The sequence below is a fragment of the Ovis aries genome, chromosome 6 (genome assembly GCF_016772045.2).
Source record: "Ovis aries strain OAR_USU_Benz2616 breed Rambouillet chromosome 6, ARS-UI_Ramb_v3.0, whole genome shotgun sequence".
Taxonomy (NCBI): domain Eukaryota; kingdom Metazoa; phylum Chordata; class Mammalia; order Artiodactyla; family Bovidae; genus Ovis; species Ovis aries.
In genome coordinates this window covers 42,971,457-42,987,458 of record NC_056059.1, presented here as the reverse complement: position 1 = coordinate 42,987,458, position 16,002 = coordinate 42,971,457, and the positions used below count along the sequence as shown (strand labels likewise).

The window sequence follows — 16,002 nt, the reverse complement described above, 5'->3', positions numbered from 1 at the left end:
CCCTAACAGGAATGGGTTGCTTCGTAGGAAGATATCTCGTTTCCTGTTTCTCTTTTGTTTACAGAATTAAATACTTAAACTATACCATTTTTTCCTGAGACTCTATTACTCTTGAAGGAGGTACAGCCACTCTTGACCAAAAGACTTCATCCATCCAGCCAGAATTGGAACTGAGAAAACCGGCAGCTCTGATTCCCCCCCAAAAATGACAGATTGCCAAAAGCTACAGAAACGGGAACTTCCAGAAACACCACAGAACTGCTGTCACCCAATTTTTCTGCAACGTCTGATTTGTAGCCTATCAATAGACTGCACTGCGTTCTTCCTATGATTCCCATACAATTTTCCGTCAGACATTGTAAGGACCATGTAATATGTTGCTACTTCCGGTTTATTGTAAAGCCACCCCAGGAATTAGTCTTTATGTCAACATATTTTATATTAGGCCTCCAGAAGACCTCAAAGCCACGAGGAGCAGAATGTTGAAAGTTTATCCATGCAACAACGCCAGTGATGTGTCTGCTATATGTACCTTCCCTTTACCTTTCTCCTTACCATTTGCAGATAAAGAAAATGATTTTTACTTTTTGAAGTCAAGTCGTTCAACCATTCAGTTTTGTCAGGGTAACAAATCTTTGTCCTAGCCCTGCAAATCCTTTCTCAAGGGTCTTCAGTTCCTTCTTAGTCTGCCCAGGACTGTGCTTGTATCCAGTTCATAGGCAGTCAGTAAGAGTGATTACTTCTCTCCACCCCTTGCCCACTGCAGGCGCACTGTAAACAGAAACCCTTTCAAGGGCTTGATGCTGTTGTAGTTTGAAATGTGCATGTCTTGGATTTCATCAAGAAAAATGAAGGGAGGTTAGGCCCCCCGTCACATGCTCCATAGCACTCTGTGCTTCTCCTTTACCGTCCTCATCACACTTCTAATTACTTGTTCAATGTCACTATCTAATTACTTGTTCCCCACATGTTCTCAATTAAGACTTTTAGAGGCCCTAAGCTCTGACAGGATAATGGTGTCTCTTCCAACACCATATGGATTTTGAAATTAAGAAGAAAATCAAAACTTTTAAATAAGTTTAAGATGTCCAGCAAAATTTTATTTCCCATGATGACTGCTCCAATACTTACTCCAAGTATCATATACCAAGCTCAATTTTTAAATAGGAGGGGGAGGGCACATCTCTGGTGGGTGCCTAAGCAGGTAGGTCTTTCTTTGGGGAATCCAGCACCATTTCCACACAAATTGTACGCTTCATGAGGACCAAAGCTGTATGTGTCTTGATCGAAATGTAGTCATACCATGCCTGAGCTAAAACAGGTCCTTAATGCATGTTTCATGAAAGGATAAGAGGAGGACTAAGTGAACAGGCGGGTGAGTGAATAAGTGAGTAGATGGAGAGTTAGGAAGAGAACGAGATACGGGAAAAAAGTGAAAGGGAGAAAAGGAGGGAAGCAAAAGGGGGAGGTCGGGAGGAGGAAGAGAATGAAAGGAGACAGAAGGGCAGGAGAAAGTAAAACCAGTTGGTTACTATCTTAATTTTGCAATAATTTAAGAAAAAGATGTACCAGGACTAGATACTGTAGTCCATTGCGAGAGCTCAAAGAATTATCTGTTTTGTTACAGGTTAATTCCAGAATAAATGTTGCCTTCATCCTTTTATAGAATTATGAACTGTGTATTTACTTACATGACATAATTTTCAAATATGTGACAGTCTGCTGATCACATTGTCTTTGTCATAGAATTAGAGAAATGTAGCATAAACTTTAAATCTGCAGCTGTCGTCCAATCAGTGAGGAGGGCCTGCCGTGCAGACAGCACTGTGATACATGGAGTTAGCTATTCAACTGCTATAGTCCTTTGGACTTTCAATTTCTGTCACCCTGGAAAAGGAACAGCATTTATGCTGACAGCTTTTTCTTTTTCCCAATTCACCTCTTCCTAATGAAGCTATTCCAAACAGAGGTGTGCATTTAAATAAATTTTACAAGCCATATCAAAACAGAAATATTAACAATACTCCTTCCCCCCCCCCAAAAAAAATCCTATGCAAAATTACAGGGAACTTACAGACACAAAACATTTAGCCAAAATAGGGCTTTTAGATGACATAAATCTTATAAGGTGTCAACACACAGCAATAATATTCAGAGATTTCTGGTCTTCCTTTTTCTTGATAAGAATAAAAGTACGCTTTGGCATAGCTTTCAAATTTGTCAAATAAGCACCCAAGAACGGATGTATTATCCAATCTAAAGTTTAGTAGAGAAGGCCCATATGTTGTTTTAAAAAAGCTCCTGTATCTTTAGGTACTCAACTCCGAAAGTGACAAGGATATTATTATCCACTAGAGTTATAAAGCCTTTTATAGAGATATTTCCCCCCCTTAGCCCAGTTATTTTAATTTGTGCACAGATTTTAGCACAGGCAATTTCCCCCTGCAAGGGCCTTTCACTAATAGAATTATACTATCTTAGCACAAAATGGCCTTTGGTTCTTAGTCCACTGGGCTCAAAAGATTATTTCCTTGTGGTGGAGAGTTTTCCACACCACCCAGGAGCCCACCATTATCGGCACTGAACACCCCAATCCTCTACATCCTTCAAGAGGCTACACAGCTGGGCCCAGCATGAAAATGACAAGCATTAGGAAACTCCAAGAGTTTATTTTCCTCTAGCTGGGCATCTTGGCTTCTGGACTCCCGTCAATGCCATCACAATGCATGCCTTTCAATAAAAAGTGATCCTAACAGGATTAAATGTAATTTAGAGTCAATAAGGAGAAGTTTGCCATCGGGCGGAATTATAATAGACAGTGTGATCAGAAGGAAGAGAATCTGGAAGGTGTTCAGAGCCCATTCTATTGTAAAATGAAACACAGAAAAGAGAAGAAAAAAATTATTCTCAGTCAAACCCTTTCACTATTTCCATCTTGCACACGAATCAATTCGCAGTCTATTAAAGTGCTAAGAGTCATAGATTGTCATTTATGGGGAGGAAAAAGAGAGAGAGAGAGAGAGTGGAAAACAAGTGTGGTTTCTACACCAGTCTTCTCTGTGGCTATGCAAATGAAATGTTTTCGGTTCTGCCTGACATGTGAACTGAACCCACAAAAGGGTCATGGAGCCCAACAAAGGATCATACTTGAAGCAGCGAAAGTGTTAATTGCTCAGTTGTGTCTGACTCTTTGTGACTCCATGGATTGTAGGCCACGAGGCTCTTCCATCTATGGAATTCTCCAGGTCAGGCTATTGGAGTGGATAGCTGTTCCCTTCTCTAGGACCCAAGGACCGAACCCAGGTTTCCCATATTGCAGGCGGGTTCTTTACCAGCTAAGCCACCTGGGAAGCACTTTAGTTCAGTTCAGTCACTCAGTTGTGTCCGACTCTTTGTGACCCAATGAACCACAGCATATCAGGCCTCCCTGTCCATCACCAACTCCCAGAGTCCACCCAAACCCATGTCCATCGAGTCAATGATGCCATCCAACCATCTCATCCTCTGTAGTCCCCTTCTCCTCCTGCCCTCAATCTTTCCCAGCATCAGGGTCTTTTCCAAGGAGTCAGCTTTTTACACCAGGTGGCCAAACTGTTGGAGTTTCAGCTTCAACATCAGTCCTTCCAATGAACACCCAGGACTGATCTCCCTTAGGATGGAGTGGTTGGATCTCCTTGCAGTCCAAGGGACTCTCAAGAGTCTTCTCCAACACCACAGTTCAAAAGAATCAATTCTTCGGCGCTCAGCTTTCTTTATAGTCCAACTCTCACATCCATACATGAGCACTGGAAAAACCATAGCCTTGACTAGATGGACCTTTGTTGGCAAAGTAATGTCTCTGCTTTTTAATATGCTGTCTAGGTTGGTCATTACTTTCCTTCCAAGGAGTAAGCGTCTTTTCATTGCTACAATCACCACCTGCAGTGATTCTGGGAAGCAGGATGGTTCCCAAATCTTCACTCAGCAGGCAGCAGCTTTAGAAAAGCAAGTCACTCTCTGGAAGGCAGCCCTCCATCCCCTGGGCAGGGTGGATGTGGAAAAGTAATGGAGAAATGGAGCACTGGATTGGAACTCTAGTCCAGAAAAGAATAACCCTCCATGGCCAAAAGGACGAGCTGCTGCTTTCTTAGATCTACCAATGGATGCCCTTCACCAATCACTGCTTTAGTACCAATGAAAGGGATAAGGAAGTAAAGTGAGCATGTAGCAAGAGGTGATTACCTGAAATTATTTCCCTAATTTTAGTCTTTGCACTAATATTAATAGAAAAAACAGTAAGAGCTACACTTTAAAGGACACTGTAATGATCACTAAGTGGAGAGTGTTCTAAGTTATGTTAACTGTACCATCTCATCTAAATTTTCACTATGAGGATTTCCCTGGCAGCCCAGTGGTTAAGACAGCACTTGCAATATGAGGGATACAAGTTCAATCCAAGGTCAGGGAATTAAAATCCCACATACCATGCAGGGTGGCAAAATAAATAAATAAATAAATTCTCACTATAGTCCTATAAGGTAGGACTTTTTTGTGTTAGTTTTACGGTGGTTTTTTTGTGCTTGGGATCTTGGTTCCTCTACCAGAGATAGAAACAGTGCCCCCTGCAGGAGACTCTTGGAATCCTAACCACTGGACTGCCAAGGAATTCCCAATAGGTAGTTTCATTTTAATTCTTAAATACAGATGAGGGAAAGAAAAATCAGAGGTCAAATATTTAATACACAGTTATAAGTTGCTTAGTTATGCCAGATATCACACTACATATTAGAAATATTAAGACCTCAAAGTTGATTGCCATCAAGAAGGGCAAACAAAAAACATTATTGTGACAGAGATAATCAATCGGTCCCAATCTGCCCATCTTCTGTCCTAAGGAGAACTGGCCTAGACCCTGCCTCCTACCCCCAGCAAAATTTATACTTTCCACTTTCATATTTTTAATACATTATATTTATATTACATTGTTTTCCCTTGCCTCTGGGGTCATATCTGACCACCCTAACTAGCCGAGAACTCTCTCCCCTCTTTGGCGGTGGTGGTGTTCAGTTGCTCATTCATGTCCAACTCTTTGTTACCCCATGGACTGCAGCATGCCAGGCTTCCCTGCCCTTCACTATCTCCCAGAGTTTGTTCAAACTCATGCCATTGAGTTGATGATGCCATCCAATCATCTCATCCTCTGTCACCCCCTTCTCCTCCTGCCGTCAATCATGCCTAGCATCAGGGTCTTTTCAAATGAGTCAGCTCTTTGCATCAGGTGGCTAAAGTATTGGAGCTTCAGCTTAAGCATCAGCCCTTCCAATGTATACTCAGGGTTGATTTTCTCCCCCTCTTAGCATCTGGAAAATTCACCCAGCATCATTTGTCATCATTTCATGTCTCTCTTCTAGTTCCCAAACCAGACCATGAGATGCCTGAGTCTTGCATCTCTACAATGCATTGCACAGTTTAGTTTGATAAATATGTACTGATTAGGCTGCTGGAAACCACTTCTAATTGCTATAAAAGTAATGGCAACTTTCAGTTGCCAGTCCAGTGTGTAAGGAGCTTGTAAGTCATTTCTCCGGTCCTAAGGACAAGGAGAAAGCCAAACAAACTGAAAATGAACAGTTCTTCATAGATCTGTCAGAGAATTGAGGTCACAGGAGAAAAATGCTGTCACAAAAATTGGAGAGACAGTGAATCACAAGTTTCCAGAGCAAAAACCTTTGCAGGCACCAGAGGAAGTAAACATAATGGTTCACACTCATCATGTCCAACATCTCTGAACATGCGACATCTATCAGTTTGTTTAACCTCCACAACAGTCTTAGGAGGAGTCCATTTTACAGACAGGGAAACTGAGGCTCAGGGACACTCAGTAAGGTACTTCATGTCACATATCAGATAGTGAAAGTGCTAGTCATTCAGTCATGTCCGACTCTTTGCAACAATATGGACTGTAGCCCACCAGGCTCCTTTGTCTGTAGAATTTTTCAGACAGGAATACTAGAGTGGGTTGTCATCCCCTTCTTTAGGGGATCTTCCCTACGTAGAGATCAAACCCAGATATCCCATGTCAGAGATAGGATTTAAATGCAGGTGAATTGGTTCCTAAAGATTCTTAGTGATTACACTCTATTAGCCTGGTGTTTCTGTGTGTGCTCAATCTGTAAGTCATGTTTGACTTTTTGTGACCCCATGGACAGTAGCCCACCAGGCTCCTCTGTCCATGGAATTTTCTAGGCAAGAATACCGGAGCAGGTTGCGATTTCCTACTCTAGGGTATCTTCCCAATCTAGGGACCAAACTCACATCTCTTACATTGGCAGGTGAGTTCTTTACCACTGAGCCACCTGAAAAGCCTATACTGGCCTGGTATCAGGGACCAATACCACCACTCAGGCAAGGTCACATAAACCAGTTATGGGTCAGGTGTTACCTAGAGACCTTGGGAAATCCTGGAAAACTGGGCTCCATTTACTCTCCACAGGAGACATTAACTCTCACAACTGGGAATAACCCAGAGCTTCTGCCATCTCCCCATCTCACCTACTCAGTTCAGTTCAGTTCAATTGCTCAGTCGTGTCCTACTCTTTGCGATCCCATGAACTGCAGCACGCCACGCTTCCCTGTCTATCACCAACTACTGGAGCCTACACAAACTCCTGTCCATCGTGTCAATGATGCCATCCAGCTATCTCATCCTCTATCATCCCCTTCTCCTTCTGCCTTCAGTCTTTCCCAGCATCAGGTTCTTTCCCAATGAATCGGTTCTTCGCATCAGGTGGCCAAAGTATCGGAGTTTCAGCTTAAGCATCAATCCTTCCAATGAATATTCAGGACTAATTTCCTTTAGGACTGACTGGTTGGATCTCCTTGCAGTCCTTCCCCAACACAACAGTTCAAAGGCATCGATTCTTTGGCACTCAGCTTTCTTTATAGTTCCAACTCTCGTATCCATACATGACTACTGGAAAAACCATAGCTTTGACTAGACCGACCTTTTTGGTAAAGTAATGTCTCTGTTTTTTAATATGCTCTCTAGGTTGGTCATAGCTTTTCTTCCAAGGAGCAAGTGTCTTTTAATTTCATGGCTGCAGTCACCATCTGCAGTGATTTTGAAGCCCCCCAAAATAAAGTCTGTCACTGTTTCCCCATCTATTTGCCATGAAATGATGGGACTGGATGCCATGATCTTAGTTTTTTGAATGTTAAGCTTTAAGCCAACTTTTTCACTCTCCTTTCACTTCCATCAAGAGGCTCTTTAGTTCCTCTTAGCTTTCTGCCATAAGGGTGGTGTCATCTGCCTATCTGAGGTTATTGATATTTCTCCTGGAAAGCTTGATTCCAGCTTGTGCTTCCTCCAGCCCAGCATTTTGCATGATTTACGCTGCAAGTAAGTTAAATAAGCAGGGTGACAATATACAGCCTTGACATACTCCTTTCCCAATTTGGAATCAGTCTGTTGTTCCATGTCCAGTTTTAACTGTTGCTTCTTGACCTGCATACAGATTTCTCAGGAGGCAGGTCAGGTGGTCTGGTATTCTCATCTCTTTCAGAATTTTCCATGGTTTGTAGTATTCCACAGTCAATAAAGCAAAAGTAGATGTTTTTCTAGAACTCTCTTGCTTTTTCAATGAGCCAGTGGATGTTGGCAATTTGATCCCTGGTTCCTCTGCCTTAAATCCAGCTTGAACATCTGGAAATTCACGGTTCACGTATTGTTAAAGCCTGGCTTGGAAAATTTTGAGCATTACTTTGCTAGCATGTGAGATGAGTGCGATTATGCAGTAGTTTGTGCCAAAGAATGTTCAAACTACTGCACAACGGCACTCATCTCACATGCTAGCAAAGCAATGCTCTCACCTACTGCCACCATCTATAAGGTTTCTTCTCCCTTCCTGCTGCCACAACCCATAACTATAAGGCCACCATGAGTGCCTCTACGTCAAAATGTCTTCTAATTTCATTCTTTGTGGCTCATCCTGCTTTCTGCTCTGTACTGTATCCCTCCCAGGACAACTAAAGCCTAAAATATCACGATCAGTGATGAGTATGTGTTCTCCAGGTAGGAAACACTGCTAGTAATTAAACAGTATTAATTCCATCAGCTTTGATTTATTCTGCTCTCTCAATAATGAAGCTCAATCTTCTGTTTTCTTTCTGCCTAGCACTGCGCAATAGAGTTGGTGTTTAAGGATTACCATTATAAATCTACTTTTTGGTCAGCCAGTGCTGGGGAATTTTTTCAATATATTACAAATGTATTCATTATTCTCTCATTCACAAAAATAATTAAAACCAACAGGCCGAACACAAATTCCCAGACCACAAAAGCCTGACTGGCACTCCGCTGCCAAATACCAAGGTTGCAAGTGTCTTAGTTTATGGGTTTCTTAATGAGAACTTGTACTGCTCATTCAATAAAGGACTTAAGTGGACATTTCCTAGTGTTCACAGGAGTTTTAAAACAAGCCCCATATAACAAAATGAAAAGGGAATCCTATTACCTTTTGCATGTTTTTAGGAACTCAGAAATTAATTACCCTAAAACTATCCAAAAAAACTCTAAAAGTGATCCCCAGGATGCTAATAATGTGTTCACAATCTCTTAAAAAAAAAATCAAAGGAGGGTAAAGAGAAATACAAGTGAATCCAATCCATCATTGTGATATTCAAGTTTCTCCTTAGATAAAACAGACATAAAACATGTGCTTTACAAGCCTCAGATGACCTTCAAGACATCTGAAGTCCAGTATCTATGGATTTGTAAGTATAATTAACAACTCCTGTTTTTCCATCTAAAGAATCCAAGTTCTGTTTCTCTGACAGGCAAAAGCCAATCAATTTTGTTCCCAAATGCTAATACAAGCAATTTTAAAATAACATTAATTAAAATACTACCAAGGCTATTACGGTTTGTGCTGGGGGATTTTTTCCCCCTCTTTTTAACCTATTGTAATTTTTACTTACAGGGCTAATGAGGGAAACACTTTGGTTGATCCATCTCTGGGACAAAGAGCTGGCCTTTCAAATACAGCAGAAATCTGTGAGGCCACTGTACTGTCAGGCTACACGGCCACTGCAGCTAGACCGTTTGTTTCTCCTGGCAGACCAAAAGTGACAGATCATTTTATCACAGTGCGAGTAACAATTTTCTGGTTTTGGTAACGAAAATACAATGCTCATCTGTATTGTTGTAAAATTTATAAATATGTCCTATAGGATAAGTAATATTCAAAGCAATGTCCTAATTAAAAGGAAAGCTCAGTTATCTTGCAAGATAATATAAGGAAGGCACATTAATTGTAAATAAGATACATGGTAAAAATGAAAAAGGCTGGATAGGAAAGGAATAAAATAAGATTTGGAAACCTGCTGTCTAAATGAACACAAATTGTGAGATTATGTCTCATTGAACAATAAAAATAACAAACCAGTGGCAAAGATGTAATAGAATTTCCTATGTATACCATTTTAATCTTAATATAATTTTCCCTAGTGCATCCACATTTATTGAACTGCTATGACCATTTCTTTCTCACTCTGACCAGTTACTGAGAGAATGTACTTTGATATAAATAATTTCCTGATTATGAACATGAAAACAGTCCAGAAATTGACCACAGTGTTTTGTTGTTACTAACTTTTATTTTGAAGAGTTGGACACGACTGAGCAACTTCACTTTCACTTTTCACTTTCATGCATTGGAGAAGGAAATAGCAACCCACTCCAGTGTTCTTGCCTGGAGAATCCCAGGGATGGCGGAGCCTGGTGGGCTGCCATCTCTGGGGTCGCACAGAGTCGGACATGATTGAAGCGACTTAGCAGCAGCAGCAGCATAGCCACTTAACAATGCTGTGGTAGTTTCAGATGAACAGCAAAGGGACTCAGCCATACATATACATGTATCCATTCTCTCCCAAACTCCCCCTTGCATCCAGGCTACCACATGACGTAGAGCAGAGTTCCATGTGGTATACAGTAGTAGGTCCTTGTTGGTTATACATTTTAAATATAGCAGTGACCATAGTGTTTTTTAAGAATGACAGGATGTCTGCTCAGGCCTCAAGCCTTAGGAGAATCACAAAATATCTGCCATTACCTCAAGGAAGCAGAAGGAGAGTACAGAAAACCAACTTTCCCATTTCCTGCTGCATAAAGTAACTCCACACATTTGTTTCTTTTTTACTTTTTTTTTTAAATATGCAGAGACCACTTCTACGACACCCTGATCTAGACTGATGGCCACCTGATGCGAAGAACTGACTCATTTGAAAAGACCCTGATGCTGGGAAAGATTGAAGGCAGGAGGAGAAGGAGACGACAGAGGATGAGATGGTTGGATGGCATCACCAGCTCAATGGACATGAGTATGAGTAAACTCTGGGAATTGGTGATGGACAGGGAGGCCTGGCATGCTGCAGTCTGTGGGGTCACAAAGAGCTGGACACAACTGAGTGACTGAACTGAACTGATCTAGACTGTGCTGGATAGAAACAGAGCTGATGCCAGGGAAGAGCCAGGGCCAGTAAACATTGATGTGGCTTAAGGAAGATGACCATTGGTGTGGCCTCAGTTTCTCAGTCTGCAAAATGGGATGATAATACTTATCTCACCACTTCAAGCCTGATACATGAATGTTTAGTAAGTATTACTTGAACATGGATGTGAAGGCACAAACTGTACATATGTAAACGATTCACGGGAGTGAAGCCATGAAGTCCAGAGGGGGCCCTACATCTTCTTCAGGCTTTACTGAGGAAGCTCAGTAAAATATCCAAGTCCATCCAACCTCACATACATCTTAGACAATTCAAACACCAAGGTAACAAACTATACCCTCCTTCGCTTATGCTCATGTTAGTCAGTTAACTCATATTTATTTCCTGGTTGTCATCAGTGTTCTGAGGGATCCTCAATTTTTAAAAATACCACAAAGTAGAGACTATACCCTGCTCATTCTTTTGTTTTTATGTTTTTAATAAATTTATTTATTTTAATTGGAGGTTAATTACTTTACAGTATTGCACTGGTTTTGCCACACATCAACACGAGTCCGCCACAGGTACCCACGTGCCATTCTGTTGTTTTTAATGTGGTGCCACTATTATGCCAAAGCCTTTGACAGTGTGGATCACAACAAACTGGAAAAGTCTTCAAGAGACAGCAATACCAGACCACCTTACCTGCCTCCTGAGAAATCTGTATGCAGGTCAAGAAGCAACAGTTAGAACTGGCCATGGAACAACAAACTGGTTCTAAACTGGAAAAGGAGTACTTCAAGGCTGTGTATTGTCACCCTGCTTATTTAACTTATATTCAGAGTACATCATGCAAAATACCAGGCTGGATGAAGCACAAGTTAGAATCATGATTTCTGGGAGAAATATCAATAACCTCATATGCAGATGACACCACCCTTATGGCAGAAAGCTATGAGGAACTAAAGAGCCTCTTGATGAAAGTGAAAGAAGAGACTGAAAAAGCTGGCTTAAAACTCAGCATTCAAAAAACTAAGATCATGGCATCCAGTCCGATCACTTCATGGCAAACATATGGGAAACAATGGAAACAGTGAGAGACTTTATTTTGGGGGGCTCCAAAATCACTGCAAATGGTGACTGAAACGATGAAATTAAAAGATTCTTGCTCCTTGGAACAAAAGCTATGACCAACCTAGAGAGCATATTACAAAGCAGAGACATTACTTTACCAAAAAAGGTCCATCTATTTAAAGCCATGGTTTTACCAATAGTCATGTATGAATGTGAGAGTTGGACTATAAAGAAAGCTGAGCACCAAAGAACTGATGCTTTTTAACTGTAGTGACGGAGAAGACTCTTGAGAGTACTTTGGACTGAAAAGAGATACAACCAGTCAATCCTAAAGGAAATTAGTCCTGAATATTCATGGGAAGGACTGATGCTGAAGCTGAAACTCCAATACTTTGGCCACTTGATGTGAAGAACTGACTTATTGGGAAAGACCCTGATGCTGGAAAGATTGAAGGCAGGAGGAGAAGGGGACAACAGAGGATCAGATGGTTGGATGGCATCACTGACTTGATGGACATGAGTTTGAGCAAGCTCCAGGAGTTGGTGATATATAGGGAAGCCTAGCACGCTGCAGTGCATGGCATCGTAGAGTCGGACACGACTGAGCTACTGAACTAAGTAAGTAAAAGTGTAGGAATCCAATTGCTATTAAACGACAATGCTCAAATACTTCTTTGCTATTCACATTCTAATTTGTTATTCATTTATTATTTTCCAAAAGTTTATCAAGCAAGAGAGACATGTACTTGCTCATGCATAGCTATGTGCCAAACACATGAACTAATCACCTTTATTAAGTAGGTTATTAATTAATTCCTTTGGTGAACAGCATGTATAAAGATATAATGTGACTTTTTTAATGTGCCCTTTATTAATTTTTTTAAATGCTTCATCAGCTCTATCAAGTCTGTTCATAAGTTTTCTAAATGTTCAAATACAATTTCAAATACTCTGCCAATTCTTTTTCTTTTCAGCTCTGCAGAACTCTCTCCTGAAGTTCTCTGATAATGTGTCTAACTTTTAATTTTTATATCTATACTAGATTAAATAGCAGAAAGTTATGGACAGTGGACCTGCTAAGGCAAATAACAATTTATGTAAACAAAAACAATAGATTCATAAACAAGCCTTCTTAAATTAAGCGATCTATTCTTAGAGGGTTGCAAATCATGAGCACACCCTGTTTATAAATTTTGCATTACCTTTTCTAGAAAAAAAATCTAAGGATTCAAATTGAAGCTACCAAGTCCATCTGATTTCTTAATACAAAAATCAATTGCAGTGGTTTTCTACTTTTTCAAAAGCCTCATTGATCAAATACAAATAGAGTAAAAGCCATCATTAAATAATTTCCAGGCACTACATATTCAGACTTCACGATCACAGATCAGCTGGTAGGACATACTGATTACCAAGGCAACTTGAGGATGTCTGCAGGATCACCAAAGCAGATTCCATTTCCAAGGGCAGAGTCCCTCTCCAGGTGAAATTACCCAGCTGTGGGTAATTTCTATGGAGGCCCCTCCAGGCCATTGTTTCGGATGATCTTAGCATACTCCTTGGCTGATGTGTAAGGGACTCGGGGTCTTGCTGGATCTTCAAAATCAACATGGAAGAGACCAAACCGGCTGTTGTATCCCTGGTTCCACTCAAAGTTATCCAGGAGAGACCAGGCACAGTATACTTGAAGATTGACTTTGTCAAGTTGGATAGCTAAAATCACAAAAACAAAAATTAACCAATTACTCAAAGATTTTATGGAAAATAGACAAAATCATTGATGACCAGTATGGGTGGGTAGCTAGCTTTCTCCTGCTGAAGCTCATAGTGGACACAGAAGAAGCCTTGTTTCAATCCTCTTTTCCAATTTCCTGTTTTAAACAAGCATGGGCTTCATTTAGGAAGTTAGATTACACACCTTGTTATTTGTCAGCCCCCCTGCATCACATGGGGGAGCTCTTCAATCTCTGAATTTCAGCCAAGTCCAAGTATATAAAAGACCCAATTTTTATTAAAAGTGTAAATAAATGAATAAAGAAACTATGACACTAAAAAAAGTTAAATTGCATAATTCTAAACATCTGGGGACTTCTCTGGTAGCACAGTGGATAGGAGACCACCTGCAGGGTGGTGCAATGCAGGGGGCGCAGGTTCGATCCCTGGCCCAGGAGGATTCTGCATGCTGGAAAGCAACGATTAATAAGCCCATGTGCCACAACTACTGAGCCTGCACTCTTGAGCCTGCTTGCTGCAGCTGGAGAGGCCTGGGTAAAGCAACAAAGACCCAGTGCAGCCAAAAATAAATAAACAAAATTGGACTCAGAGGGAGAGGGAGAGGGTGGGATGATTTGGGAGAATGACATTCTAACATGTATACTATCATGTGAATTGAATCGCCAGTCTATGTCTGACGCAGGATGCAGCATGCTTGGGGATGGTGCATGGGGATGACCCAGAAAGATGTTATGGGGAGGGAGGTGGGAGGGGGGTTCATGTTTGGGAATGCATGTAAGAATTAAAGATTTTAAAATTTAAAAAATAAAAAACTAAAAAAAAAAATAAAATAAAATAAAACATCCAGAACTTATCAGGAAAAAATAAATAAATAAATATTTTTTAATACAGTAACTTTAAAAAATTAAAAATTAAAATAAATATTTGGTTGTTCATTCATTTTGAAATGCACTTTATTCATTCATCCATTTACTCAATGCATGTCTTTTCAATACCTATTATTTTTCAGATATGAAACACACATATACAGAGTTTCTCCTTAGTACCCTAGAACTGCACTCAGTAAAAACACTACTAGCTTCTAAATTCAACTCCAAGATAATCTAGAAAGCTCAACGGTAAACTGGAAAAAAGTGATAACATAGCTGAGGAGGCCCCAGGTCTTACTTTGTGTCCTTATGACCAAATTAATATATATTTTATAATTCTGGACGTAGAATCTCCAAGATGAAAAGGACCAGCACAGGGCTCTGGCTGTGTTTTACCCCAGACTAAGAAGGTACAGAAATGTTAGGGCATTCTCTCCGCCCCATGTCTAAACTCAGAGTGGTGCCAAAGACCTAGACCACCTCCGCTCCAAATGCACATATGTACAAGCAAAACATCCTATATAATTTCATCTGCAGATGCTCCAGAGCCCATCCATGGACTCCATGGTCAGATAACAAAGGGTGGAGAATTCTCTAAGTACACTAATTTCTATCTTTTAATCAGCGAATTAAGTTCATTTTTAATTGGCCTCTTAAGTTTGGAAAACTCTTCAGTTCAGTTCAATTCAGTCGCTCAGTCATGTCCAACTCTTTGCAACCCCATGAATTGCAGCACGCCAGGCCTCCCTGTCCATCACCAGCTCCCGGAGTTCACTCAGACTCATGTCCATCGAGTCAGTGATGCCATCCAGCCATCTCATCCTCTGTCATCCCCTTCTCCTCCTGCCCCCAATCCCTCCCAGCATCAGAGTCTTTTCCAATGAGTCAACTCTTCGCATGAGGTGGACAAAGTACTGGAGTTTCAGCTTTAGCATCATTCCTTCTGAAGAAATCCCAGGGCTGATCTCCTTCAGAATGGACTGGTTGGATCTCCTTGCAGTCCAAGGGACTCTCAAGAGTCTTCTCCAACACCACAGTTCAAAAGCTTCAATTCTTTGGTTCTCAGCTTTCCTCACAGTCCAACTCTCACATCCATACATGACTACTGGAAAAACCATAGCCTTGACTAGATGGACCTTAGTCGGCAACGTAATGTCTCTACTTTTGAATATGCTATCTAGATTGGTCATAACTTTTCTTCCAAGGAGTAAGCGTCTTTTAATTTCATGGCTGCAGTCACCATCTGCAGTGATTTTGGAGCCCCCCAAAAATAAAGTCTGACACTGTTTCCACTGTTTCCCCATCTATTTGCCATGAAGTGATGGGACCAGATGCCATGATCTTCATTTTCTGAATGTTGAGTTTTAAGCCAACTTTTTAGATTATATGAATTTTTTTTTTGGTTATATGAATCTTTGCATTGAGCATTTTATTTCCTTAAAACAATAACAAACAAACCTTATTTGTGGGATTCACTAATATTTGTTTTATGGTGCAGAAATTAAAGGGCAGGGTTTCTTTATAAGATAAACATATTCCTAAATAAGTTTGGAGAAGGAAAGGGTAACCCACTCCAGTATTCTTGCCTGGAGAATCCCACAGAGGAGCCTGGCAGGCTACAGTCCATAGGGTTGCAACAGGTTGGACACGATTGAGCTACTAACACAATTTCTTCCTAAATAAGTTAGATGAAAATGAGCATTTATATAATAAATCAAATTTTAATTTTACCAGGGATTGCTTTCTTTTTTTTTTCAGTTAAGAACTAAGTAATTGTTCAAATTTTTATTTTGATGCACCAGAGATTGCTTTCAACCCAAATGACTCTCCTAACTTCAGCAAAATAAGATCTACCTTT

At 40.6% G+C, this 16,002-nt stretch overlaps 1 protein-coding gene across 1 annotated transcript in view; it reads right to left on the bottom strand.

Annotated features, from left to right (window-relative positions):
- Positions 1-10,948: 10,948 nt before the first annotated feature.
- The window catches only part of LOC101103396 (cytosolic beta-glucosidase), a 126,756-nt gene continuing 121,702 nt past the window's right edge, over positions 10,949-16,002 (bottom strand). The window contains exon 5 of the mRNA XM_004009737.6: positions 10,949-13,254. Coding sequence (XP_004009786.2) covers positions 13,052-13,254 — 203 coding nt within the window. The 3' untranslated portion in view covers positions 10,949-13,051. The remainder of the gene's footprint in view (positions 13,255-16,002) is intronic.